The 27,371-nt window shown below is 44.1% G+C and overlaps 2 protein-coding genes across 4 annotated transcripts in view; one reads left to right on the top strand and one right to left on the bottom strand.

The window, feature by feature from the left end:
* The window catches only part of PPDPFL (pancreatic progenitor cell differentiation and proliferation factor like), a 146,349-nt gene extending 120,526 nt beyond the window's left edge, over window positions 1-25,823 (bottom strand). Inside the window, exon 1 of the mRNA XM_053896077.1 lies at window positions 25,213-25,823. The gene's annotated coding sequence lies outside the window, so the exon portion shown is untranslated. The remainder of the gene's footprint in view (window positions 1-25,212) is intronic.
* On the top strand, window positions 23,319-27,095 carry SNAI2 (snail family transcriptional repressor 2). Of its 3 annotated transcripts, none has more exons than XM_019428894.2 (3): window positions 23,319-23,563; window positions 24,377-24,922; window positions 25,848-27,095. In XM_019428894.2, exons 1-3 carry the CDS (start codon window positions 23,485-23,487, stop codon window positions 26,027-26,029), a joined length of 807 nt encoding a protein of 268 aa, XP_019284439.1. In that variant the 5' UTR covers window positions 23,319-23,484; the 3' UTR covers window positions 26,030-27,095. The 3 variants fall into 3 exon arrangements, with proteins under 3 accessions (XP_019284439.1, XP_019284442.1, XP_019284441.1); XM_019428897.2 differs by lacking the exon at window positions 23,319-23,563 and adding an exon at window positions 23,686-23,797; XM_019428896.2 differs by lacking the exon at window positions 23,319-23,563 and adding an exon at window positions 23,823-24,292.
* The last annotated feature ends 276 nt before the right edge of the window (window positions 27,096-27,371 follow it).

Genomic DNA, 27,371 nt, shown 5'->3' with positions numbered 1-27,371 from the left:
GTTCCCTATTTAAGGTAGAATTAGAATAGTCCTCCTAAGGGTTGGTGCTCAGAGGAGTAACAAAACAACTTATCATTTATAAACTGTCTCTACACAGTTCTAAAATACATTAACCGGAAGACGGCACCGTCTTTAGAAATTCACCTGATGCTGTATCCCGTGGAAGCTATACACAGTTGTGAAGAAGGCATCACTCCCTCTCCCAAGGGAGGAGTATATGAGCCAGACTAAGCAGTTCCCAGTGTGTTCTTTGTCCTTTGTATCGGCTCTTGCAGGTTCCTACAGATAGGTAGAAAAAGCACACTTCAGCGGCGGTGTTCAAATCAACAATGGCATCTATAGCAGGATGGAGGCCTGATACACATCCCATCAGTCGGATAGCAGGGTGGAGGCCTGAGCCAAGTGTCCACTGAGGACACAACGAGGCTACAAAGAGAAGGCCGAAAGTGTGCAACTACAGGACCCGTGACCGTAGAACTCTAGATGTGGATGATGCACTATCACTCATGACCTTGTTTGTCTCCCCTTCACTCATTTCCCTCCACATTGGTGGGATATGCCTGGTGATACGGAGAAAGGGTCCCTAAAGCTGTGCCTCTCAATTGCAGGCTGTGTTTGGAAGTATTTAAGGCACACCATCTCATGAACATCCAAAACAATTGCATCGTCTGCAGATTTCAAACTCTTTTAAAAATCTTTTGGGGATTCCAAATGTGTGGTGGCCAACTGCTTACCCGCCTGGTCTCAGAAGCAAGATTATGAAGAGAAATTAGCATAGGTAGGGGTGAAAAAATGATTAAAATGAGTCAGGTAACAGACGAAGATGAGTCAGTCTGATCCTTGAATTAATACTTTAAAAATGTAGAAGCATTTTCTTCCCTCGTTCCCCCTTCTATTTAAACCCAGAATGTTTACCTGTCTAAAAACGCACTTAAAACCCTTTTCTCCCCATATTCATGTTGTATTTCATGATCATTATTCTTTTCAATTTGAAATAATTCTGCTTCAATTGCCCATCTTGTTTCCTGTCCATTGTTTCATTAAATGTATTTTGAGAACTATCATACATTATTTTGAGAGGGTTCTTTTTTATTTTCCATCAACAAATTTTTAATTATTTATTTTAACAGTCAGCAAATTTGCATTTGCATTGTTTGCCTTATAACTGTTCCTATTTTTTTCACCTAATGTTCATCTTGTTTTCATTCTTCTTAGTCTCTCCTGAGGGTGTTGCAAAATGTATTTGTCCAATATTAAAAGAAGGTATTCCTAAGGTTAAGATTACTCATGTTTCCAGTCGCTGTGGTTTTAAAGCCGTGATCTTTATTTCTAAATTTTTTAATGTTTATTCATTTTTGAAAGACAGAGACAGACAGAGCACAAGTAGGGGTGGGGTAGAGAGAGAGGGGGGACACAGAATCTGAAGCAGGCTCCAGGCTCTGGGCTGTCAGCACAGAGCCCCACGCGCGGCTGAAACTCACAAACCGGGAGATCATGACCTGAGCTGAAGTCGGACGCTCAACCTACTGAGCCACCCAGGTGCCCCTATTTTTAAACATATGTGAATCCTAAATGTAATAGGAAGTCTTAGCAGAAGATTACTGATATTAAATATACTGGCAAGAAAATAGGTTGATATTGTATTTAACAACTTCATGTGGACAGGACTCCTGGCATGGAGGAATAAAAACCTCAATGCATATGCGTTCACATAAAAGCAACAAAAATACTAAGTAAATTAACAAAATCAGCTTTTACAGAACTCTGGAAATTAGCCAAAGGCATACAACAACCTGAAGAGCACTTATACAGGAAAAACTACTGAACCTCAGTAAGAGCAGTGGGGTTTATGGCATTTGAAGTTGCTCTCTTCCCATTCCCCCTTCTCCCTGGTCTTAAGCAGCCTTGAGAACTAGCAGTCTGGTAGCATAGCATGGCACAGGCCAAGCCCGGAGCTTCTAGAAAATCCCCAGAGTATTGTCACTATTTGACCTGTTGAAGCTCCTTGGAAAAGCCACATTCATACAGCGTTTTCATGAATTGACCTCGGAGCTTTGCCCTTTTGAAAAGCCTTACCCCCAGGGCAATTTTTGAAAATAATCAGCGGCCATTGTTTAACATTGGCAGCTGCCTCAGGCTGTGATACCATTTTGCGCAAACAAGAGTATGGCCAAAAATTATAAAGAATGATCTGGGGAAAGAGATGTTCAAAGGGGGCTTTTAAAAGCACAGACTATTCCAGGAGTATGGAACGTCATGTGCATATGCAAGAAAGACCTGAGGGGGCCCAGTCACCTCTGGCTGACCTTGAGGCTTGGTGCAAGGAAACTTGAAAGCTAAGGAGGAATTGTCGAAAATACTTGGATGTCAAAGATGTCATTCTCTCTCTCTCTCTCTCTCTCTCTCTCTCTCTCACACACACACACACACACACACACACACACACACACACACACCACCTTGGAAAGGAGTGGAAGACTCACTGGCCCAAGGCATCTAAGAAAATCACTGACCAACCATTAGCTAAAACCTAGGCTAACTGAGCAGACGCTTCAGTGATCACGTACGATAGGAAATACAGACTTTACAGACTTAGTCCAAGAAAGTCAATAAGGAAAAATAATAACAAAATAGCAAGAACCACAAACCTTGGGGGAAGGGGTATATGGAAATCTAGCTTCCAGAGTTACAACATTATGTTCTCCAGTTGCCCAATTTCCGCCAAAATATTCTAAGACACACAAAGAAATAGGACACTGTGGCCCCCACAGAGTAAAAATAATAGTTGGCCAAGTCGTAGAAGAAGACTTGTATCAATGAGCTTAAACTAACAGGCACCTTGAGACATTCCAGCCAGCAGCAAGATGCATAGGGTTTTCATTTGTTTTAATATGAAATTTATCGTCAAATTGGTTTCCATACAATACCCAGTGTAGGGTTTTCAAATACATACGGAATATTTCCAGTATATTCGACTAGACCATAAAACAAGTCCTCATGAAGATAAAAGGGTTGAAATTATGCAAAGTATATTCCCTGACTAGACTATAACAGAGTCAAATTAGAAATCAATAACAGAAGGTAATTTGGGGAAAGCATAGTTATTTGGAAATTAAACAGTAGCTTTCTAAGCTACAAACCACACACACATGGGTGAAAGAAAAAACTATCAGGGCCCCTGGGTGGCTGAGTTGGTTAAGGTGTGATTGCAGCTCAGACCATGATCTCACGGTTCGTGAGTTTTAGCCCCACATCATGACACAGAGCTTGGAGCCTGCTTCGGAATCTGTGTCTCTTCTCTCTCTACCCCTCTGCTGCTTGCATTCTGTCTGTCTGTCTCTCTCTCTCTGTCTCTCTGTCTCAAAAATAAATGAACATTAAAAATTAAAAAAAAAAATGAAGAAATTACCAGGGAGGTAAGACACTTCTATTTGAATGAAAACAAAATACAACATAACAACATTTACAGTATATGACTGAAGCAGTGCTTAATTTTTCTAATCCAGCTTTAAATGTCTGTATTAGAAAATGAAGAATGATCTCAAATCGATAATCTAAGCTGCCTCTTTTAGTATGTCAATAAATGGCTAAATAAATTGTGTTGTATCTTTACAATGAAATATTATTTGGCAAGAAAAAGAAATAAAGTTCTGATACATGCTGTAAGATTGATGAACTTCAAAACCATTTATGTAAAGTGACAGAAACCAGATACAAGAGACAACATATGGTATGATTCCATTTATATGAAAGGTCCATAAAAGAAGATTTACAGAGACAGAAAGTAGATTAGTGACTGCTTGGGGCTAGGAGTACAAAAAGATATTACCTGCACGTTAGCACGAGAGACCTTACTGGGGACATGGAAATGTTCCAAAATTGATTTACGATGATGGTTGCAGCACTCATTAAAGTTTCTAAAACATCATTGAATTGTACATTTTAAAGTAATTAATTTCATGAAATGTAGAATGTACCTCAATAAGTCTATTTTTTTAACCTACTTACATCTATGAAAAGACGGATAGTCCCTACAGTCTCACTTCTACGTATCTCCCTCTAAAAATATTGTTCTAAAAAAAAAAAAAGAAAGAAAGAAAATGTAGCCCAAATCAGCAATAATTAGTTTATAGCCATTCCCTTGGGTGCTTTATGATGCGTAAGGGTAGATTTGTTTTTCAAAATTGTTGATTAGTGAAGCAACTGACTAACAAAAGAAAGAAAAAAATAAGTAATGGCATAAAACTCAAATCGATCAAAATGTCTGCCTAGTAGAGTATATATAATTCTTTGTACAAGATAACAAACAGCAATGGAATAAAAATTTTGAAATTCTTCAAGTCATTTTCCATTCTTTTATTTGTTATTTATCGCTGCATATGAAAACCTATCACACACCAGCTTCTCCTCTCCTCAAGGTTATGTCTGTCCATACACCACTCCCATGGAGTGGCCACTTTACTCAAAACTGCCCCACCTCCAAAAACACTAATTCCAGCATCCCACTCTCTGATTACAGACTTCCACCAATTCAACTTTTTGCTTATCTGATTCCTTAGATCTGTTCCTAAACCTTAAAAGATTTCAACTAATTGAGTTCTTGGAGTTCTCCTTTCTACTGGCCTTCTCATTTATTTTCTTCTTCTAATTGAATTGTCATGAGTCATTATTTCACTAATATATCTGCTGTACTAGTTAAGATTAGGTTTAGTTTTATATATTAAAAATAAAAGTAACAACATAATAGATATTTAATTTTCTCTAACTACCTAAAAAAAGACAACTTTAAGTAACTGAGAGAGAAAACCATTCTCGGCACAGAATTCCACGCACAACACGAATGCCATTCAAAAAAAAAAAAAAAAGTTAAGTTAATTACATCAAAAAGAGTAAAACATCTAGGAATAAATTTAATCAAGGAGGTGAAAGACCTGTATACTACAAACTATAAGACATTGATGAAAGAAATTGAAGAAGACACAGATAAATGGAGATATTCCATTCTTATGAATTGAAAGAATTAATATTGTAAAAATGTCCATACTACCCAAAATAATCTACAGATTCAATACAATCTCTATCAAAGTGCCAATGGCAATTTCCATAGAAATAGAACAAAAAAATCACAAGATTTATTTGGAACCACAAACAATACCAAATAGCCAAAGCAATCCTGAGAAAGCCAAAAATATACAATAAGAAAGGACAGTCTCTTGGATAAACGGTGCTGGGAAAACTGGGCAGTCACACACCCAAAGAATGAAATTGCATCACTATCTTACATCAGACACAAAAATCAACTCAGAATGGACTGAAGCCTTTAGTGTAAGTCCTGAAACCAAAAACTTCCTGGAAGAAAACATAGGCAGTAAGTTCCTTGACATCAGTCTTAAAGATAAATTTTTGGCTCTGACTTAAAAAACAAAAGCAACAAAAACAAAACGTGCAATGCTATATCAAACTTACAAGCTTCTGTATGGCAAAGAAAGCCATCAGCAAAATGAAAGATCATCATACTCAATGGGAGAAAATTTTTACAAATCATATATTCGATAAGGGGTGAATATACAAAATATATCAAGAACTCGTATAACTCAATAGCAAAAAAACAATCTGATCAAAAACTAGGCAGAAGACATGAACAGACACTTCTCCAAAGAAGACATCCAGATGGCCGACACATGAAAAGGTGCTCAATATCAGTCATCATCAGGGAAACACAAATCAAAACTATAATGAGATATCCCCATCACACCTGCTGGAATGGTTATTATCAAAAGACAAGAAATAATAACTGTTGGTGAAGATGTGGAGACCCCTGCGCATTGTTGGTGGGAATGTAACAGGTGCAGCCGCTTTGTAACATAGTATGGAGGTTCCAAACAATATTAACGGAAGAACTCTCATAGATTCAGCAATTCTGCTTCTGGGGATGTATCCAAAGAAAATAAAAACGCTGATCGGAAAAGATATCTGTACCCCCATATCCATTACAGTAGAATTAACAGGAGCCAAGAATGGAAACAATCTGCAGATGAAACGGATGAATTTTATATGCCATAAAAAAGGATGAAAACTCTCCATTTGTGGCCACATGAATGGACCTTGAAGGCATTGGGCTAAGTGAAATAAGTCAGACAGAGAAAGGCAAATACCGTATGATCTCACTTATATATGGAATTTAAAAAACAAGGAAACAAACCAAAAAAATAACCAAGCCTATAGATACAGAAAACAGACTGGTGTTTCCAGAGAGGGGGTAGGGAGTGGGCCAAATGGTTGAAGGAAATCAAAAGGTACAAACTTTCAGTTCAAAAATAAATCAGTCGTGGGGATGATCTTAAAAGTACTCACCACGAGAAAAAATGTTTGTCGCTACGTATGGTGACCAATGTTTACTAGACATTGTGATGATCATTTTGCAATATATGCAAATATCAAGTCATTTTGTTGTACACCTGAAACGAATACAACGTTATAAGCCAATTATACGTAAATTACAAAAAGAAAGCCCTGATTAACAGATAGGGAAAAATCCCAGTACAGTGTCTGCTACATAGTAGGCAACGATAAATAATGTTGGAATGTAACCAAAGGATTTGCCTTTACACTGGCACTGCAAGAAATGTAAAGGCGTTTTTCCCAAGCAGAAGGAAAGCATGAGTGTAAGAGCAAATTTAAAAATTAATTTATCTCAGGTTTCATCTCCTTAATTTATAACTGACATTTGAAAGGAAAAAAATAATTACAATGTATTGTAATGGTAGCAAGTCTAGAAAAGAAGGGTGACAATTCCACAGAGAACAGGAATCGAAAGCAAACATCAATATGGCACATTAAAACTCAACTTATAAACCCAAATTGTGTTAAGTTTTCAAGGCCTAGAAACCCAACTTAAAATGTAGAAATTGTCACATTGGATTTTAAAAAAAGCAAGAACTTAGTTGATACTTTAAATATTAATATATATAAATAATATAAATTTATCTTAATATATATTAATATATATGTATTAATTTTTTAACGTTTATTTATTTTTGAGACAGAGAGAGATAGAGCATGAACGGGGTGGGTCAGAGAGAGAGGGAGACACAGAATCTGAAACAGGCTCCAGGCTCTGAGCGGTCAGCACAGAGCCCGACGCAGGGCTCGAACTCAGGGACCGCGAGATCATGACCTGAGCCGAAGTCGGACGCTTAGCCGACTGAGCCACCCAGGTGCCCCAATATATATGTATTAAAAGAAAAGGATGCAAAAAGATAGGTTAGACAAATGCCAATCAAAAGAAAAGGAATAAAAAATAATTTTTAATATGATAAATATGTTTTTCTTATCTTTATGTTTGAAATGTTCCTTTTTGGTTATTTTTTTTAATGAGCCAGATGCACAATGTGTGCTCAGGGAAGGAAAATAACTGACGCTTTGAGGTTTCGTCATGTCATTTTAACCTACATAAATATTAAAGTATAGCTTCCCTGGGAGCCCAGGAGCAGGGCCCACAAACAGTACATATTGGAAACTTCTTTTACCATTTTCCCCTTTGATCAATAATCTTTTCTCAAAGTGTTGATGATCAACTTTATGTTTTTATGTGCTTGAGTGCCAAGGTGATTGCTAGGTGTATATATATATATATATATATATATATATATATATATATACACACATACACATATGGAACCGTTTCATATATATATATATATATATACACTTAACCTAGGGTTCCCTGTTTGTGGGAACTTATTGTAATGTAAATGGTGATAAGCTTAAGAGTGATATATATTCTAGGGGTGCCTGGGTGGCTCAGTTATTTAAGCGTCCGACTTTAGCTCAGGTCATGATTCGCGTTTGTGAGTTCGAGCCCCACATTGAACCCCCAGGTCAGAGCCTGGAGCCTGCTTCGGATTCTGTGTCTCCTCTCTCTGCCCCTTCCATGCTCATGCTCAGCCTCTCTCTATCTGTCAATAATAATAAATAAACATTAAAAAAAAGAGTGGTATGTATTCTCTAATAAGTCCAATTAATGAATGAACACGGTACGTTTGCTTACCTTAGATTGACTGGTTTTGCATTTATAACAAACATACACGAGCAAACAATAAAAGAATTCCAATAAGCACAATTTGAAGGAACTAATGTGGTGTTGGAATAGACTTAAATAGGAGAAAAATCCAAAGAATCTTTTACATACATCTTGATAAAAAGGTGGGGAAATTTACGATTAGTCATGAGGACTGATGAAGCATGTGCTTTAAGTAAACATATATGTAACATACATCCTGTTGCTTACATCTCAGTGGAGACTTAACATCATAATGAGGCAAAATTCGGGCCCTGATGGCAGGAGGTTATCTTAGGACAAGGAGAAGGGACTATGGGCGTGCACTGAGAGCTAGAATATGGTGAACGCCCATAGTCCCTTCTCCTTGTCCTAAGATAACCTCCTGCCATCAGGGTCTTAGGCTTTTTGTCCCTGGTAAGGAATGCAGGCTCTTCTCGTTCATAGGCTTGAACCATATCAAGTTGACCTTGATTCCAGGCTTCTGAAGAGATGGCCAGTGAGTTTGTTAGTGCAGTTTCTGAGGAGGAGCTCTAAACCGGTGCAGGAAGTGGTGTTAGCTCTCATGTACATCCTGCCTCGTTCAGCAAGCAATCAGGCACTTAACAGGAAGCACTTCTTGACTGGCAAGGCTAACGACATCCCATGAGAGCAGGCTTCAGGGCAACAAGGAACTGGGATAGGCAGCAGCCTTTCTATGTGTGTCCCCTAAACTAGGAGGTGGGCCCAGGGAGCCAGGATTTGGTCTCCGAGCCCAACAAGGTATTGGGTAGACACAGCAGAGCCTTTTCTAAAATTTATATGGGAAGGCCCTGGCATAGTTCAAACAACCTTGAAGAATAAAGTAGAAGAAGTCACTCTACCTATTAAATTTGACTATAAAATCAAGACTGCGTGTAAGTGTCTACCACAAAGTTGTAAAAGAAACCACAAAAAATTTAATTCCGACATCAAAAATTGGTGAGTGAAGGAGGAAGAAAAGTAACTCCGTACCCCTTTAGTACCAGCTTCTTGGTGGGGCACCAATAGATACTGCTTAACATTAATAAAGCAAGGACTATCATTTGAACTCATGGAGAGAATGTCCAATAATTTAGAGAAATAGTAAACACTGATGTCTCCAAGGAATGAGACTAGAGAGCAGTAGCAAGGTTGAAGACTTTTACTTTTGATATTTCATCAAGCGAGACTGCTTGAAATGTGATGTATTTCTCACTATGAATATTTTATATTTCTCGTGAAATGTCAACATACATATTTATATACAGAATTTCCTTCCTGCTATTCAAATCTATCATTGAATGAAGATGGTGTCTTCAACATGGCGAGCGATGGCCTGCTAGACTCAGCCTCTCCTCCTCAACCTCATGTTGTCAGCAACACTTTTCCTCTGTCCCTTCTGTGCTACCACAGGGGCCTCTTTCGGCTTCTGGGTATTAATTGGGTTCCCATCCACTTATTCTACCTGGGATGCCTTTCCCCAACTCCTTACAGTTAGTCCATGTCTATTCAACTATCTGAGCTGAGTTCAAATATCACTTCATCAGAGAAGTATCCTGACTCCAAAGAACCAACATCTTGATTTTGTGGTGTCTTCCACTCATTACAATGCCCTGAATCTGTAGTTCATATTCTTAGGAGCAGGTAAGTCCCCCTTTCCCCACTAAACTATAAGCTCCATGAGTTCAGGGCTCTGTTTTGCTCAATACGGTTCCCCCAGCGTCTTGCAGATACTGAGCAGTTGATAAACATTTGTTGAGTAAGTAATGAACTAATATGTAAATCAAGTTTTCTAAAGCCCTGTACACTTCCTTGCTCAGAATGCCTAAATTCCAGGTAACCATCATTGAAGGTAAGAGAAAGGGGGAAATTCAATCTATTTCTTCTCTCCCACACTCCATTTACCTCAGTCATCTGCTTTTCAATATGTTTTAAACCATTGCAGTGTAACGAACTTGATTCCAGCAATGCACCCAGAGTTATGACCCTTCATACTTTATAACTCTAGTCCCAAGAAATAGGACTAATACTGCATTATAGACTAACCATATTATTTGAGACTTTGGCAGGTGTCCTTGTTATGTTTGGAAGACGTAGGTTGACCGGCAATGTATCCCAATCTGCAGATGAGTCATGCTGTAACAAGGGTCTACTGTACTGTTAAATTTTGGCTGGTGAGTGACAGAAGGTCCCAATAGCTTATCTTGGCTCAGATCCACTGCCCTCTTGTGCAGTAAGTAACAAACGACACCAACCTGAGAACAGCAGCCAGAGTAGAGGCAGGACCTTATTTAAAAGAAGTCTTAAAATTGCTTCTACTCCAACCTGTCTTAAGATGCTTCAAAGCAAGATGAAACAAAGTTACCAGGGGTCACCATAGAATCATAGCACGGAAACATCAACCGTGATGTTTCTGAAATATAACTGCTGCTGTTTGGATTTTCGAATTGTTAGGATAGTTTCTCTTAAAAATGCTTTTGTAACAAAAAAGCGATGTCATTTAAGGGTGTCGTATGATTGCTGCCACAAGAGCTATCATTCATTTGGCTCCTCTGCTGATGGTCTTGTAGTAGCAGAGGCTCTAGAACTAAACACATGAAAACAAGGGTTCTGGAGCCAGGCTAAAGGCATCTGACTCTTGTCTGTAGAACCTGTGTGATTATGTGGGCAATCCATGTACAAAACAGCAGTTTTATCAGGACTGAGTTAAAGAGGTTGTAGGAGAATTAAATAAAACAAAACACGTTAAGTTGCTTAGCACAGTACCTAGCACATAGTAAGCACGTAATAAAGGATAGCTCCTTTTATTACTGCTATATGCTGGGTACTATAGTTAGCATCTTACAGACATCATCTCATGCCCTCAGAACAACTCTGCAGGGTGGTCATCGATATTCCCATTTCATCAGTGAGTAAATGGGAATTAAATAATTAGCATGGGGTCACTCCGCTAATGATACTAGTCGCTATTTAAATCCAATCCTGTTGAACTTCGAAGTCTGCAATCATGACGGGACTCTAAAACTGCGTAATTTAATGGGCATTTCGACCATGCCATGTTATTCTTTATTATATCCTTAACCAAACATGATTACCCCAGTCTGCATAGGGGTCGTTATTGTTTGATTTGCAAATTATTGGAGGTCAATAAATGGCTGTTGTGTTAATATCATTTAAAAAACAGTAGACTAAGAGTTAGAATGACTGCCATGTATGTGAATTCTAGGTCTCCATGGCATCAGTTGCAAAGCAATAAACTGTACCTGTCTGAAAGGGTTGTCACAAGATTTAAATAAGATTCATACGTACAGTCAGTGCAAATCTTGGTTCAAAGGAGCCAGTCAATAACTGTTTACTGAAAAAATGTTACCTATATTATATTACGTATATTCCATATATATTCATGTGCTTCTAAGGATATACAACAAAAAGGCAAAAACAAAGGAAGGAAGGGAGGGAGGGAGGGAGGAAGAGTTGGAAGTCCCTGCAACTTGAAGAATAATTACTTCTACTAAAACTGAATGTACAGTCCACCTTCACCCTTATTTGCACTCCTTCATCTTTTCAGTCATCGAAGCTTGTTCCTCTTTTCCTAACTTACGTAAAAATCTATGTAATGCCCCTGGTTCAAATAAACTATAAGCACTACCCGTATGGCTGTGTAGTAACTATATTACCTTTCAGAATGTCTAGCGATGATAAAGTGAAGGGGAAAAGAGTGTATATTTTTTAAACTCCATTAATCCCAGAGCTGAAGGGCACATCACTGGTGGTGGTTTGAGTGTGTCCCGGGGAGGGTCTACTCTTCTGGGGACTCACCAACCAGCAACAGTTCTCATTGTCTTAATCTGTATATAACAGGATTTCTAAGTGAAGGACCTACGTTAGGTTTATCCTGGCATTCAATCATCAGGGAATATCTGCTGGGTGGGGAGAGATCACCCAACAGGTGTCTATTTGCCTGAAAGACCAAGAAGCCTTCCCTGGGAAACTGAATCACAAAAGGTGCAAATCTGAAGACAACTGGTTCCGTGTCAAAGAGGAAAGGTTAGTTTGCGTTGAGCACAGTATGTGTCACTTATATTGTCCTCTGGGTAAACCCCCATGGCCTCATTTCTTGGTCCTAAGTTCCAGAATGGGGGCTAAAATAAAGTGTAAGAAAAAAAAAATATGAGGATTTGTAAGAAAGACCTTGAAAGACCTTGAAACCATATATTCAAGGATCTGTGTAGCTACAAACAGAACAAGTGCGGGCTGAGAGCTTCTCTCCCTGCTGAGGGCTGAAGCACATGGAGCACGGACACGGGAACTGAGCAAGGTGCATTTGCTTTTGGAAAGGAAATCAGAGCAAACATTCCCCTTCAGGGACTTCAGGGACATTTTGTGATGGCATTGATAACTTGCACAGCATGTTCAGCAGCTCTGGTGACTGTGGGAGCCCTGACTCTGGACCAGGAAAGGGGATAGAATTAACATGGCTACCAAGATGGATGAGTGAGGAGGCACCCCGAGGACTCCGGGCAGGAGTTGGACAGGATCTGAGAAGGGAGGTCTTTGTACAAAACTGGTGGGACAGAGCAGGAGAGCTACTCTTCAAGGGTTTTTATTCACTGCCCCTTCTTTTTTAGTCCTTAGGCTGGTACAGCTTAAGAAACATTGCTTCCTACAAACAATAGGATTTATAATGTTAGTTTTAGCTTTAATTTCCACATCAAAAATGGAGCCATTCTTCACCTAAATGTACTCACAATCATGCTGAACCTCTCGAGTGGTTCATCTACCTGAATTGACTATAGGTTTATCTGGCGAACCATCTGGAAAATACACAAATTTAAGTGTCCAATGAAGAAATGATGATGATGAAGAGCATGACAGTCCCTAAAGTTTCCAGGTTATTAGTTAAAAAAAATTACTTTGAATCCATGAGGAATCCACTGATGGTGGAAATAGCCAACATTTCTAGTCCAAGTACACAGGAGAAAAAAGCAGCTCAATTCTATTTTCTTTTTTTTTTTTTTTCAACGTTTTTAATTTATTTTTGGGACAGAGAGAGACAGAGCATGAATGGGGGAGGGGCAGAGAGAGAGGGAGACGCAGAATCGGAAACAGGCTCCAGGCTCCGAGCCATCAGCCCAGAGCCTGACGCGGGGCTCGAACTCACTGACCGCGAGATGGTGACCTGGCTGAAGTCGGACGCTTAACCGACTGCGCCACCCAGGCGCCCCAGCTCAATTCTATTTTCAAAAGAGACGTGCACAATACACAGGACCGTTTACTGAGTGGTAAATCTAATTTGCCTCTGACAGTCTACAGCTGTTCAGTTTCCGTTCCATTTGAGAGTCAGATCTGTAGGTATTTGAGCTCAGTTATTTTTCCAGCAGGTGTCCTCAGAAAAACTAATAACTGCACAGTCGGAGAAGGGCTCCCTGTGTGCTCCGCATTCTGGCAGCCTTCCTACTGTGGGACACCCATCCTCATCACACCAATACCTAATCCTGTCGCCATGACCCAGGTGTTTCACGCTGAGCCCTCTTGATTTTCAACATCATTGTCAAATCAGTGACTTCCCTGGGGCTTCTGGGTGACTCTCCTCCAGTATCAAGTCTCTATTCTGACAGATACAAGAGTCACTTCGACTTGTGTCATAGGAATGATACGAACAATTTGGTTCTGAGACCTCCCTATATGAAGGAACCTCACCAGAGCCTATATGTTTAAAGATAAATATCTTTCATTTCTCTTCCTTATCATAACTCGATAAATGTTCACTATCATATTTAGAAATGAAGGAAATGTTTTTTGTATGTGGCGGAGTCAGGATTATTGTTTTGTGCCCAACAGTCATACTCTTACAGTCTCTACAAGAGGGATTTGTCAGGGAGGTGGGGGAGGCTCTGGTTGATTAGAGAACTTGCCCCATAGCTGCTTAGCAAGTTCTCTGTCCCGTTTTGGTCACATGTTTCTTTGGTGGCTTTGTGGTAGATGTCAGGGACTAAAAAACTTGCAACCCATCTTCGGGAACACCACCATACTCATATATTTGGAAGTCAGAATTCAAGTATCTGTGCATTAGACCAACTAAGCCGTTGCAAAATCATAGCTTATAGCCAACGGAAATTCAGAGAAAACCAAAACCAGGTGGCAGAATATCATGTTGAACGTTGCATCTCCCTGATCCCGAAGGATATTCCATTTGGGTTTTATGGGTTAAAAGTCTTCTTTCACACCTTGGTCTAAAATTATTAAAACCGAGGAATCTTGAAACTTTTGTTATTTTCTTTCACCAGCAGCTGACATCTCCCAGGATGGAAGTGCAGTTGTCGTGTGAGGCGACACCTGCTGCTTGAACAATCCTCAACGTGGCACGAGGGCACCTGCTCTGGTTCTCTACCAGGTGTGGGAGTGTAAGAATGAAAACCAAAATTAAATATGGACCACTTCACAGGTGGGGGAGGCCAGAGCAGGACAGGGGACTACTTTCATCAGAGTTGTGACATAGAGATCTAGCCCTTCTTTCTACTTTGATTTCTTCAAAGGCCTTCAAAGAGAGTTTGCGGAAGCTGATCAATTACACTTCCGAATAAAAGACAACCCGCCGCAGGGCACACCCCGGCTAGTGTTGCTGTCCCCTAGTGCCTCACACTAGAAGTCCGAACAGTTCAGATCCAATCCTCTGTGATGCTGAGAAGGTTCACACCCTTGAGCAAGCCTCTGTGTGCCCTCCCTGGTGAAAAAATAAAGAGAAAGCATTGCACTGGATTGCTAAGGTCCCCAGCTCCAACGGTGGACGATTTTATTCTGTCTCAGTTTCCTCTAAAGACTCAAATCCCTTCACACTTCTCTGAAGGATAATTGCAGGCTTTTGACCATCACTCACTCATCATCAGTGCAATTCCAAAGATTCAAGAGAACCTGAAGATTTAGGATTATTCTCATGCCCTCACTGTCATCCATGATAACTTCCAAATGATTCACAGCGTCTTCAGCCTTCTCTCTGAAAGCGCAATAATGAATTCCATCCCTCAGTAGAGTTTGGGTTCGCATGGCAGGGCTGGAGAGGGAAGGAAGGCATCTCTGTCTGGGGTCCACAATGACAAAGGAGCCCACCAGCCCAGTTCCTAGAAAGTCTTACATTTCTGTAGTCAGCCCATTACCTCTCAGCACTGGCAAGAGTTACGTTAACAATGACTTCAGTGTTAGGTTTTAATCCTCGTCTGCTGCCAGCCACACTGGATCACCACCTCACCTGTCAACTGGGCACTGGGGACCGATTGTCCTTTAGTGCCAACATGAGATTTACATTCAAGGACAGAGTATTAAGGTCCAAAGGAATGAGTGAACACAATATTTATTTCCCATCATCGTACCAACCTAAAGATAAGAATTTAATTTTTATTTTACTATTTTTTAAATGTTTTTTATTGATTTTTGAGACAGAGAGAGACAGAGCACGAGCAGGGGAGGGGCAGAGAGAGAGAGAGGGAGACACAGAATCCAAAGCAGGCTCCAGGCTCTGAGCTGTCGGCACAGAGCCCGACACGAGGCTTGAACTCACGGACGGTGAGATCGTGACCTGAGCTGAAGTCGGACGCTCAACCAACTGAGCCACCCAGTCACCCCAAGACTTTAATTTTTAAATGCAAGCCAAAGAGCATTTCTAGAAAATATCACTCTACCTGTGTGCGGGGGAGGTATGTTTCTGTTAAACGGCTATGGTATAATTTAGGAAAATGTAGGAAAATGTCTACTTTTAAAAAATCACAGGATATGAAATGGCATTTCTATCTAGGCAGAAATCCGGATATTTCTATCTACTGGTGGGGATTCCAAACACCCACAAGGGTCTGCCTGACCAGGCTCTTGATGTTTTCCTTCTGAGGACTTGCAAACGTTGTCGCTGGTTTGACTGGTGGTAAAAGCCATGTCTCTGGAGCAGAGAAACGTAGAAAAGTTCTTGAAGATGTCTGGAAAGCTCTCACAAACCCTGTGTTCTATGACAGATATATGCTTTTGGAAAAAGGCACCCCAAGTTTATGAACCAAGACCTGAGCGAGGGAGATAATCATAAACATAGCATAATTCAGAGTTTGCTTCTCTAAATTGTCTTGGAAAGTTTCACAGCCTGCTGTTTTACAGGATTTCGATTTTCACGTCCATGTAGACATGTTGATGACTCAGATCTGAGGCGAAGAAAGAGGCAAGACGCGAAGTGAGGTCATTTCTGACTTGGCGTCCACGCGAGCAGTGATACGAGCACACTCATGCCCACTGGCCACTCGTTCTCCCTGTCCCTAGCTCAGTGTGTAAGGGACACCTTGTCTCCTTCCCAGTGACTTAGGACCTGAGCATCCTGGAAAGTCCCACAAACCTGTCCCTTATGGTCTTCAGGGCGAGGGTTCAGTATCCCTGTAGAAGATGCGGTGTTCTCCCTCCGACTACTCCAGTCTCGCTCTGAAACGCGTTGTCATGTGTTCCAGAAAACACTACTCCCGTGCAGGAGCTCCCGGTACTGTGCTGAGAAGCGGAGCATCCGGCAGGCCCTTGCGTCTCACAGGGCAGCACGTCCACTCCCACGGGGACCCACACGTCTCGGGCCCCGCCGGTACCTGTCGGCCTGGCTGCCACTAAAGCAAGTGCCCTGCCCCCCTCGGTTATCAACACTTTGTAGCGTTCCCCTTGTGAGCCGCCCTCTGCACGTTCTTTCTTATCGTCTCTGCCTCAGAGATTCCAACACAGTAGTGTCTAGCCTGTAAAGGCTCACAGCGTTTTAGCAAATCCACTTTCCAGGATCTACCCTGGCTGAGCCACAGCACCTTGGGGTGCTTAGCCAAAAGACACACTGCCGTGACAGGTGCGGAGCTGTACGCAGAAGCAGCTCACCTCTTTGGGTCCTTACGGGGGCAGGTTTGCCGAGCCTGACTCCCTGTTCCCCTGGAGGAAGGGCCTCAGGTCCTGTTTGTAAACCAAGGGGGACAACCCACCCTACAGGTTTACCAGCCGGGAACGAGGCAGCCATGTGACACGCAGACAGACACACACACACACACGCACACACATGCACGCACGCACACACTCCACACACACATACACACACACATAGATAAAGAGACACTTCTAGGAGCGCTTGGGTGGCTCAGTCAGTTAAGCGTCTGACTTCGGCTCAGGTCATGATCTCATGGTTCGTGGGTTCGAGCCCCGCGTCGGGCTCTGTGCTGACAGCTCAGAGCCTGGAACCTGTTTCAGATTCTCTGTCTGCCCCTCCCCCACTTGCGCTCTGTCTCCCTCTGTTTCAAAAATAAATAAACATAAAAAAAAAGAGAGAGAGAGAGACACTTCCAGATGATAGAACTCCTCCGTTATATTGGTACTTATCGGTTCTGTATCCATGGGTTTGTTTCCCCCACATGATCTCATTGAAGACTGAAGTAACAAAGGTCATCACCTCCCACTTTGAAAAACCACATGATGGTTTTCCTACTCTATTGTTGGCTACCCTATTTCTACTTTTCACATATTTTTATAAGAATACGCTTATAGAACAAGAACAAGTGACGAGCGGCCGTCGCCTCTCTCGGCCCCCCCAAAGACCATGACGGCTACTCGTTGAAACACAGAGGATTCCAGTCCAAGCGTCTTCCCAGAAGTCACACCCGACACACGGAGATAAACGGCAGCAAGTCTGCAATCAAGCAACCATGACCCCGTGTTACCTAGGAAGAAAGGGAGACGCAGCAGAGGTGGTGGGGGATGGGACGGAGGTGGAAACAGAAGCTCCGCACACCCTAGGTTCTAAACACCACGTGTAAGTATTCTCCCGGCGGGGAAGAAAGTGGGGAGGCAAATTGACAAGGAGGACAAGTTTCGCAGTTGGTCATGAGTCTAATTCACCCCCGTGGTGGGAAATGACAATCACAGCAAAGAGAAGTGAGCAGGGTTTGAAACAAAACAGACCGGGTGCAAATCCCACCTCCACCTGTTCCTCACCAGCAGTGCGATTTGATCAAGACACTTCAGTTGCGTCTTTGTCTCCTCATCTGCAAACAGGGATGAAAATATCTGCTTTGCGGGATCAGCCACTTTGGGGAATTAATGACAGCAACGTGTGTGGAGTGCTTAGCATAGTGGCCAGCTCACGTTAAGCACTCACGAATGGTAGCTGGTGTCATTACCCACAATGCCACAAACTGCCTGGTACTGGGTACCCTACAAACGCAGCGGGGTAGCAGAGCCCCGCAAGAAGGTGTTGGGCAAGCCAACTGTGCCGAAATCCCTGACTCCGTTCCTGTCATTCGGAATGTTCCTGGGATGCCTTGTTCCGCACCTTCAACCCTCTACCTTGTAGAGATCGTTATGACGAGATAGGAAATAAGTCGCAGGAGGTGCTTACTAAGTTTTGAATATAACGCTGTTATTTTTGCTACTTCTTTATTCATAACTGTACATCGAGGAACACCACAAATTGCCTTAACTCACCTATTTTGTAAAGCCAACGTAATTTGTTGGATAGTATCACTCGTGTTTCTACAAACAAAAGAAGTCATTACTAATTAAGAACAAATCGGGGCGTCTGAGTGGCTCAGTCGGTTAAGTGTCTGACTTCAGCTCAGGTCATGATCTCGCCAGTCCTGAGTGCAAGCCCCGCATCGGGCTCTGTGCTGACAGCTCGGAGCCTGGAGCCTGTTTCAAATTCTGTGTCTCCCTCTCTCTCTCCCCCTCCCCTGCTTGTACTCTATCTCTCTCTCAAAAATAAATAAATATTTTAAAAATTAAAAAAAGAGAAAAAATTAAAAATTCAACACTTAAATGGCATTCTCCTGAAACTGGGGCTATTACATGAGATGGATTTAATGTACTCAGAGTCAGTCAAATCATCCATTTTCCACAAGGTGGCAGACCTTGTTAAAGAGTTACGGAAAAGAAGGCCAGAAAAAAGAAAGCAATGAATTTCCCAAAGTTGACCAATAGGTGTCTCTTTGCAACCACATATCCCTGAGCTGTTGCATAAAATATAAAGTCAACATTGTGTACAGTCTTTCTTGCTCGTCTAACAGATAAAATCATCAACACTTTCCACAAGGTACAAACAGAACACTCATGAGATGAATATCTTATAGCCACCCAAAGGGAAATGGGGTTATAAAATCATAACTAGAAAGAATATCCTGAATGCAAGTGATTTGACACAAAATAAATCTCATCCAAATGCTAGTCCCATGTTAAACATGGCTTTCTGTTAGAAGTTATCTTGAATATTGACTGATTTTATATGATTGGCACTTACCAAGCGCATAGCATTAGAACTAACTCCACACAATGCTAATGTCTATTAACCTGGAGAATGTGACCCTGGGAACACACAGGAAATAATGGAAATTCTTAAGCAGGAGAGGGACATCCTGACATCACTTTTGCTATTGTTTCTCACCCCAATTCTCTCTCTCTCTCTCACACACACACACACACACACACACACACACACACACACAACTTCACATATGACTCTGTTGATATCCCTGAGTAGATACACTTAAGTATGTTGAGTGCATATGTGAGTTTCACCCACATCCCCAGAGAAAAGGGGTCTGTCTCCTTGTTACGAAGTTCAGAATATATAAGCAGAATCCTGTGCTAAGTCTGATTATTTTCCCTTTTATATTGGGAAATATTTGTCCCCAAGTCATTCTAAAAGAAATAAGGGAAGGGTATTAAACATAATTTACAGATAGAGAAGCCCAAGTACTAAAAGGAAGCACTTACTTCTCTTTTGGAGGTTGATTTGTCTTGGCTGAGGCTTAATTAAATTATGAATTAAGAATATAAATACAAATCGATTAGGAAACAAATACACAACGTTGGGAGATAACATCATGCCTTTGTCATTCACACTTCAAAGTTACATATCACAAACACTTGGCTCTTCTGTAAATCGTTTTAAAAAGCAGCAATGTGTTTTAATATTCTCCAGCTATCACGAACTAATGACATTCCACAACATCATAGCAGTCAGGGGAGTTAGTTCCTGCCCTGCCCACTCCAGCGCCATCAGGCCACGATGGAAGCGGAAGGAGAGGCCATTCATTTTAGGAGACAGAGTGCAGCACAAGATGACAGTTTCTGCTTCTGCCAGGCCACGGTTTCTTCTGGTGCTAGATTTACTCCGCTGCCTAAACTAAGAAGTCAGTCCGCACTGCTTTTCGCATACGTAAATATCTGCATGCACACACATCTCTGGGCCAAGTGAACAAGTCTGAGGTGCATTCCCGAGCCTCCTAGATCTAATTTATTCTCCTATCTGGCCAGGCAAGAATACGTCTTTCATGAAAAAGACTTGTCCAGGAGAAAACCCACCGGTACAGGGTAGCGTGCGGAGAAGGGCCGGCCTCCCCCCGAGGGCCCAGACCTTTAATTCACGGAGTTCTCCACCAATTACCGCTGTGAGCTTCTTCAGAACACAGAGGAAATAAGATAAAGTCACATCAAGCCACATCCTAATAAAATCCATGAACGATTAAGAAATTAGATTGGGTGGGCTTCTCACGCCCCACGTACCCCCCGGAAGATCCATAAAGGAAGGGGCCCTCTAGGGCGCTCCGCATCGGGGAGGGGTATTTTCAAGCCCCCGCCTTCCCCACGTTCAGCTCTCAGGAGCCTGAGGCCTGAGCCTGTGCCTTCCTTGTGTTGCGCGTGACCCGGGCCCGCCGGCTTCACCCTGGCTGGGCTGTGTCAGCATAGCCTTCTTTTCTCCCTGTGGCGGTGAGTCTAGTTACGTGAACCTGGGACTAATTCCTTGCATTGGCAAAACCCCCTGGGATTTGTTTTGCCCAAGTGAAACATTTTGAAGCTGCTGTCGTGACCTGGGCGAAGATCTCTGTCCCCTGGCAAGAGGGTCTCTTAGCCCGTGAGCAAAGCTGACGTCCCCGCATCATCCCTGAGGCTTGCGGGACAAGAGCCCTGCGTCTGGCCTTAGCCGAATCCAGCAGCCGGCCTTCGGGTGGGGACTTGACCTCCCTTCCCCTGTTTTTACCACGCGGCTCTGGCACCAAATGCCCTCTGCTGTGTCTGAGCAGAGCACCTGTGCAGTCTGACTCATGCCATCAGCGCGCAGCTCCCCGGCTCCTGACAGCGGACCAGACCTCACACAGGTCTCCGTGGAGCCAGTTACCACGCAGCCCTGTGTAACGACATGCCTCGCGCGCGATCCCGAACGCTACCTGCCCCTCCCAGTAGGTGCGGCAACACGTCCCGACTCCGGTCTGTGTCATGTGCCACGAGCCCCCCTGCACATGTGGCGGGGAACTCGGCCCAGTTACGCGTCTGGAATCCAAATTCACGTTTTGCGTTTTCTCTTCAAGCTGAGGAAATGACTGTCAAACGCTTTGAACGGATTCGTTTCAAGACGCGTTAGCAGGTCGCCGTCCCAGCTAGCAAGAGAGTCAAAAGCAAAATGCTTTCTGGAGCTCGTCCCCACTGTCAGTGGACTGGACAGGGTTAAAGGAAGAGGGACAAACGATGTATGTTTTCTCAACTGTGTTACATTTCTAACAAAACGTGCCTTTTGCAGGGAGTGGCGTGGACGGCGCAGGGAGGACTCCTATGCGGTAAACCAGGGGTCTGGATCTCAACAAACCCTCGCAAGAAGTAGCAAGCTCAGAAAACTTGCCCTGATTATACTCTGGTTCATAGTGTGCAGGGGAATGTAATACATATTCATGTCTTCCTGTCTCCTACAAATACTGTTCCTTTTAACATAAAGATTCATCTAAATTCGTTTCCCTGGCATTTAAATTATGACTGCTGGAAGAAAAAAAAAAGAAGCATTGAAATCGGCTCAGAAACTTGCGAGTGCCCCCTCCCAGCCTCCCCCTCCTTCCCCCGGCACACACACTCTTGTTTTCTCCTCCCAAGATTAAGAAGTTATGCAGCCTGACAATGCGTTTTCCTCTTACAAGTCTTGACTTCACCACCATTATTTTTTTTTTTTCACTTTTTTCTTCTAGCACCTGTTAGAAACAAAGCTAGGGTGCTTGTTGAAAATCTGTCCTTTCCTGGGTCGTTAAGCAGAAGGTGGGGAGAAAAGCCTGGAATGGTCAGAGATGCTTGAAATGACTGTTGGAATTTTACTTTCAAAGTTAGCCACCTTAGCGGACTTTTAGATTCCGGACCGGATACAAAAAAAAAAAAAAAAAAGTGGAAGTATTTTTGCTGGTCCCTGAGCTAGCTCCTTAGAACTTGAAGCAGGCGGCAGACGAGAGGGCACCCCTTCCTTGCAAGCACAATCCAGGGGCCTGGCAGATCCCGAGGTGAATCCTGATGAAACTAGCGCTCTACAGAGCAGATCAATGCTTGAAATGACACACTTGTCCCTAAAGGCCCGTTTGTGGTGGGTGATAGACGGTCGTCAGCTAGACGGCCGGCCGGACAGACGGCAGCTGGGGGGGGGGGGGGGGGGGGGGACGTTTCCCACGGCCCCTAAGCACGTCTGCGGCGTGTCCCCCTCTGTGTGCGCAGCCACTCTCGCTGGCTTTGCTGCGTCCCAGCTCTGCAGACGAGCGGTCCCTCCAGGGGCCACCGAGCCCTTCTGTGGGGCCGGCCGAGCCCCTAGGCCGACAGGATTACCCGCTTTCCAGGAGGAAGTGCCGCCCCCGGCTCGCGCGCCGCCCGCGGCCCGGCCCCCCGCGCGCCGCGGAAAAGCCCCCCAGCCGGGGGCGCCCGCCTCGCCCTCCGGGGCTTTTGTCCCGGCGCTGCCCCCGCCCTTCGTCCGGGGCCCGGAGCGGGCCGTCCGGTCCCCGCGGCGGTCGGAGCTCTCCGAACGCACTTCCAAATATAGGCGCGTTCCTCCCGGCCCCGGGCGCCGCAGGCCACCCTCCCTCCCGCCAGCGGACGCCGTGTCCCGGGGCATTTGCTTTGCGACATCTGGAGGCCAGGCCCGCCGCGGGAGCCACACACTGCAGGACCCAGCGAGCCTCTCCGAGCGCACGAGTCGCTGGCGGGGCCGCCGAAGCAACATCACCTCCCTGGAAAGAACTTCACCCCCCCCCCGCCCCCCCCAACCCCCACCCCACCTCCCCACCCCCCCACCTCCCCCCCCCCCCCCCCCCCGAAGTCCCGGAGCTCGGCCCATTTTGGACCAGGGTAATTTCGTCTGACAACAGATTCTTCCTCTGTTCACAGCTGTCCCAGAGGGAGGAGCTGAAACCTGAACCTCTCCGCCGTGATTGGATCCTTCTTGCAAAAGCGAGGAAAAAAAAAACCCTCCCGGCCCGAGCGGGCTCAGTCCGCCAGGGAGCCCGGCGACGCGAGAGGCGCCGGCCCGTCGCCCGCCGCACCTGAGCGGCCCCAGCCCGAGCGCGGCCCGGCGCGATGCTCTAGGGACCGGCCGCGTCCTCCCCGGACCGTTATCCGCGCCCGCGGGGCCCGCCGGCAAGATGCCGCGCTCCTTCCTGGTCAAGAAGCATTTCAACGCCTCCAAGAAGCCCAACTACAGCGAACTGGACACACACACAGGTAGACACGCGCGCCCCGAAGTCAGGAGAACCTGGGGGGGGGGGGATGCCCGCGCGCGCGCTCTCCTCTCTCTCTCTCTCTCTCTCTCTCTCTCTCTCTCTCTCTCTCTCTCTGCGTCTGTACACGTACTGGTGGGCGTCGAGCTCAGATAGCCTCGCAGGAGAACCCAAGCGCCCGTTGCTCTCCCTGCACACGGTGTCCCGAACTGTCGTGCAGGCTCCCTCGATCGTCGGGGTAAGTTCCAATTCGGAGCCGGCGGAACTCCGCCCCGACAAGGCCACCTTCATTCAGCTCCGGCCGCTTGGCTTTCCGGAGGAGCTGGCGGACGCAGGCATCATGAGGACGGGCAGGATGAGCAAGTCGGCGAGGGTCCGAGTGGCCGCTTTGTTTTCGGGTGATGAGGCTCCTGCCCCGCACGGAGTAGGCCCCGCGGCGCGTATCTTTGTCCCCAGAGCGGTCCCAGAGCAGGCAGGCAGGGAAGACGCCTTTTCTGCATCCTTCGAGGGGTGTCCAAGGTTGCCCTCCTCGCGGGCGGTGGAGGCCCTCCCTGGGCTGCACTCCCCAGCCGCACCGCAGGTTGTAGCTCCTGTCACCCGCTGTACGCAGGGCGCGAACGTGGGCGCCCCAGGACGGTGGCTGACCGCGTAGCGGCCAGGCTGGAGGTGAACCGGCTTCCCAAGGCCTGCGCCTGCCCGGAAGGAGTCGCTTGACTTCGTCGCAAAGCCCCGGGTGCGGTGTGGCCGAGCGGCTCCTCACTGTGCTGCGCAAGTTATTTTTTTACCTTAATCTCTCCTTTCCTTTTCTTTCCCCCAGTGATTATTTCCCCATATCTCTATGAGAGTTACCCCATGCCTGTCATACCACAACCAGAGATCCTCAGCTCGGGAGCGTACAGCCCCATTACCGTGTGGACTACGGCAGTTCCATTCCACTCCCCACTGCCCAATGGCCTCTCTCCTCTTTCTGGATACCCCTCATCCTTGGGGCGGGTGAGCCCCCCTCCTCCATCCGACACCTCGTCCAAGGACCACAGTGGCTCAGAAAGCCCCATTAGTGATGAAGAGGAAAGACTACAATCCAAGCTTTCAGACCCCCATGCCATTGAAGCTGAAAAGTTTCAGTGCAATCTATGCAGTAAAACCTATTCAACTTTTTCCGGGCTGGCCAAACATAAGCAGCTGCACTGCGACGCCCAGTCTAGGAAATCCTTCAGCTGTAAATACTGTGACAAGGAATACGTGAGCCTGGGCGCCCTTAAGATGCACATCCGGACCCACACTTTACCTTGTGTCTGCAAGATCTGTGGCAAGGCGTTTTCCAGACCCTGGTTACTTCAAGGACACATTAGAACTCACACTGGTAAGAGAAAAAAACCAACCAACCAAAACGTAGACAGGAATGTTACTGTGTGATAGAACGAAGCCCCGGTCGGGCTGTCGGACTTGCATTAAGTAGTGACGCGGTGCTTTTAATGACGGATGATCCTTTATAGCTACTTCCTGATGACTCAAAAAGTTGTTAGAGCACAGAGCGCCCCGTGCCTTGTTAACAGCCTCCGTTCCAGACACCGCAAACAGCATTTAGACTTTGGAAAGTAGATTCGGAAGGTTGGGTCTCAAAGATCGGTTAGAAAGTCAGGAAAGACGTACCTGAGTGTGTGTTCTGGGAAACTGCTCCCAATAACCGGCAAACGCAGACGTCGCTATCTTAATCAATGGGTCTGGCAGGTAGGTAGGCGAAGAAGGTTTGTCCCTAGTTTTCTGTCGGTCACATTATTGCGATAGCTGTCACCCTAGAGCGAGCTGGACAGGGAGAACTGAGTTGACTCTCGCTGTCTCATTATGTTGTCTGTTCTGCTGCTGAATATTTTATTCCTAGCACAAAATCATCCTGCAGGGAGCCAAGGCATTTATCCAGCCTGAGTCATGATACAGAAGGAGGGGAAAGGGGAGATATTAGGAAATGTTGGGAGGAGCTCAACATTAGCTGCACCTGCTGAAGCAGAAAGCTTTAATGAGTGAAAGTCCTAGAACCACGTGAATTATTTCTGCGTGAGGGGCAGCAGCAGCAAGATTCTGGGTGTGGTGGGTTTTTTTTTTTTTAACGCGATATTCGGATTTCTCTTCGAGGGCCAGATATGGACATAAGGATCTATTCTGCGGAGTTTTAGTCTAGTTTTTTGGCGACAAAATGTGATTGTTGTTCGTGAACGTTATCTGACTTTACCTTTCCTCTAAAAACACTGACTGTCTTTCTTTCTCAACCCCCCCACCCCCACCCCCAGGGGAGAAGCCTTTTTCTTGCCCTCACTGCAACAGAGCATTTGCAGACAGGTCAAATCTGAGGGCTCATCTGCAGACCCATTCGGATGTAAAGAAATACCAGTGCAAAAACTGCTCCAAAACCTTCTCCAGAATGTCTCTTCTGCACAAACATGAGGAATCTGGCTGCTGTGTAGCACACTGACTTACGCAATCAATGTTTACTCGAACAGAATGCATTTCTTCACTCCGACTCCAAATGACAAATAAAAGTCCAAAGGCATTTTCTCTTGTGCTTACCGACCAAATAATGTGTATAGACACACACACACACACACGCACGCACGCACGCACACACACACACATACACACACACACACAAAGCTGCAAGAGCACGAAATCTATGTGTTCCAAGTTAATCCTTTCCATGTGAAGTTTAAAATTACTATATATTTACTGACAGCGAGATTGAGAGGATACAAGACAAGAATCTTTCTCTACAAAAGTTGAAGCAAAAAGCACACTGCATCTTTTCTCACTAAGAAAGAATGCAAAGATTCACATTGCTGCCAAATCATTTCAACCGAAACGAACAGTATTGCTTTGTCATAGAGTTTGTAATAGAATTGTCTATAGGAAGCGAATTTGCCAGACGCTATCTCAGGTGCCTTATAAAGTATTCCAAGTTTACTTCACTACATGTCTGGTGTCTGGTTATCATTGTTGAACTGAAGCCTTTGTGATTACCTGTAATGCTTTAAGCGGTATTTTTAGGAGACATAGAAAGAGAGAAAAAAAGAACAGGAACGAAACACAAGAGAATGTATTAAGAGTGTTTTGTTTTTGTTTTTGTTTTTGTTTTTGCCAATAAAGGGTATGCGCCTTGGGGGAGGAGGGAAAACTAGCTTGGAACATTCCTGGTGCGTGCCCCATGTCTTACTTTTTTAAAGAATTTTTAATGACTTTCTAAAATTAATTAAAGATGGGAATAAGTGCAAGAAAGGATTCTTAGAAACTCAGTAATGTACTTAAACTATTTTAAATGCATCCATACAGCACCCTTCCAAGTGCCTTTTTAAACTAATTGTATAGATGATGAGTCAATGTAAATTTGTGTTTATTTTTATATGACTGAATGAGTTTTGTATGAAAGTGAGATGTTGTCTATAGCTGATGTCTATAAACAACCTGAAGACTTGTGAAATCAATTTTTCTTTTTTAAAAAACAATTTTAAAGGTCCTTTTTTACAATAAACATTTTTGATTTAAAATCTATTGTTTGTATACTATTTTCAGAGACTTCGCTTCGTGATTAGTGTCAAACTGCTATACAAAGAATTGTTTTTTTCTTAATAAGAAAAAGTGAATAGCATTTGTATGAATATCAAGTGTTATTTTATGTATTAGATTATAATAAAGTATACCGCCAGTATTTTTTTTTTTTTTACTCTTAAGATAATACTGTCGCGTTCAAAAGGACAACGTCATCGTAGTGGTAGATTGTTAGTGTATCCCTTTAACAAAAATCACACTGAGTGTTAAAAATA

The sequence above is a fragment of the Panthera pardus genome, unplaced genomic scaffold, assembly GCF_024362965.1.
Source record: "Panthera pardus isolate Hobbes unplaced genomic scaffold, ASM2436296v1 HiC_scaffold_7, whole genome shotgun sequence".
Lineage (NCBI taxonomy): Eukaryota > Metazoa > Chordata > Mammalia > Carnivora > Felidae > Panthera > Panthera pardus.
This window is presented reverse-complemented; position numbering and strand designations above follow the sequence as displayed.

Excerpts from the sequence above, each read along its gene's own strand:
- SNAI2 (XM_019428894.2), top strand. The coding sequence starts at position 23,485 with ATGCCGCGCTCCTTCCTGGTCAAGAAGCATTTCAACGCCTCCAAGAAG. Across the intron at positions 23,564-24,376 it reads CGAACTGGACACACACACAG|TGATTATTTCCCCATATCTC; the intron begins GTAGACACGCGC and ends TCTTTCCCCCAG. Across the intron at positions 24,923-25,847 it reads ACACATTAGAACTCACACTG|GGGAGAAGCCTTTTTCTTGC; the intron begins GTAAGAGAAAAA and ends CCCCACCCCCAG.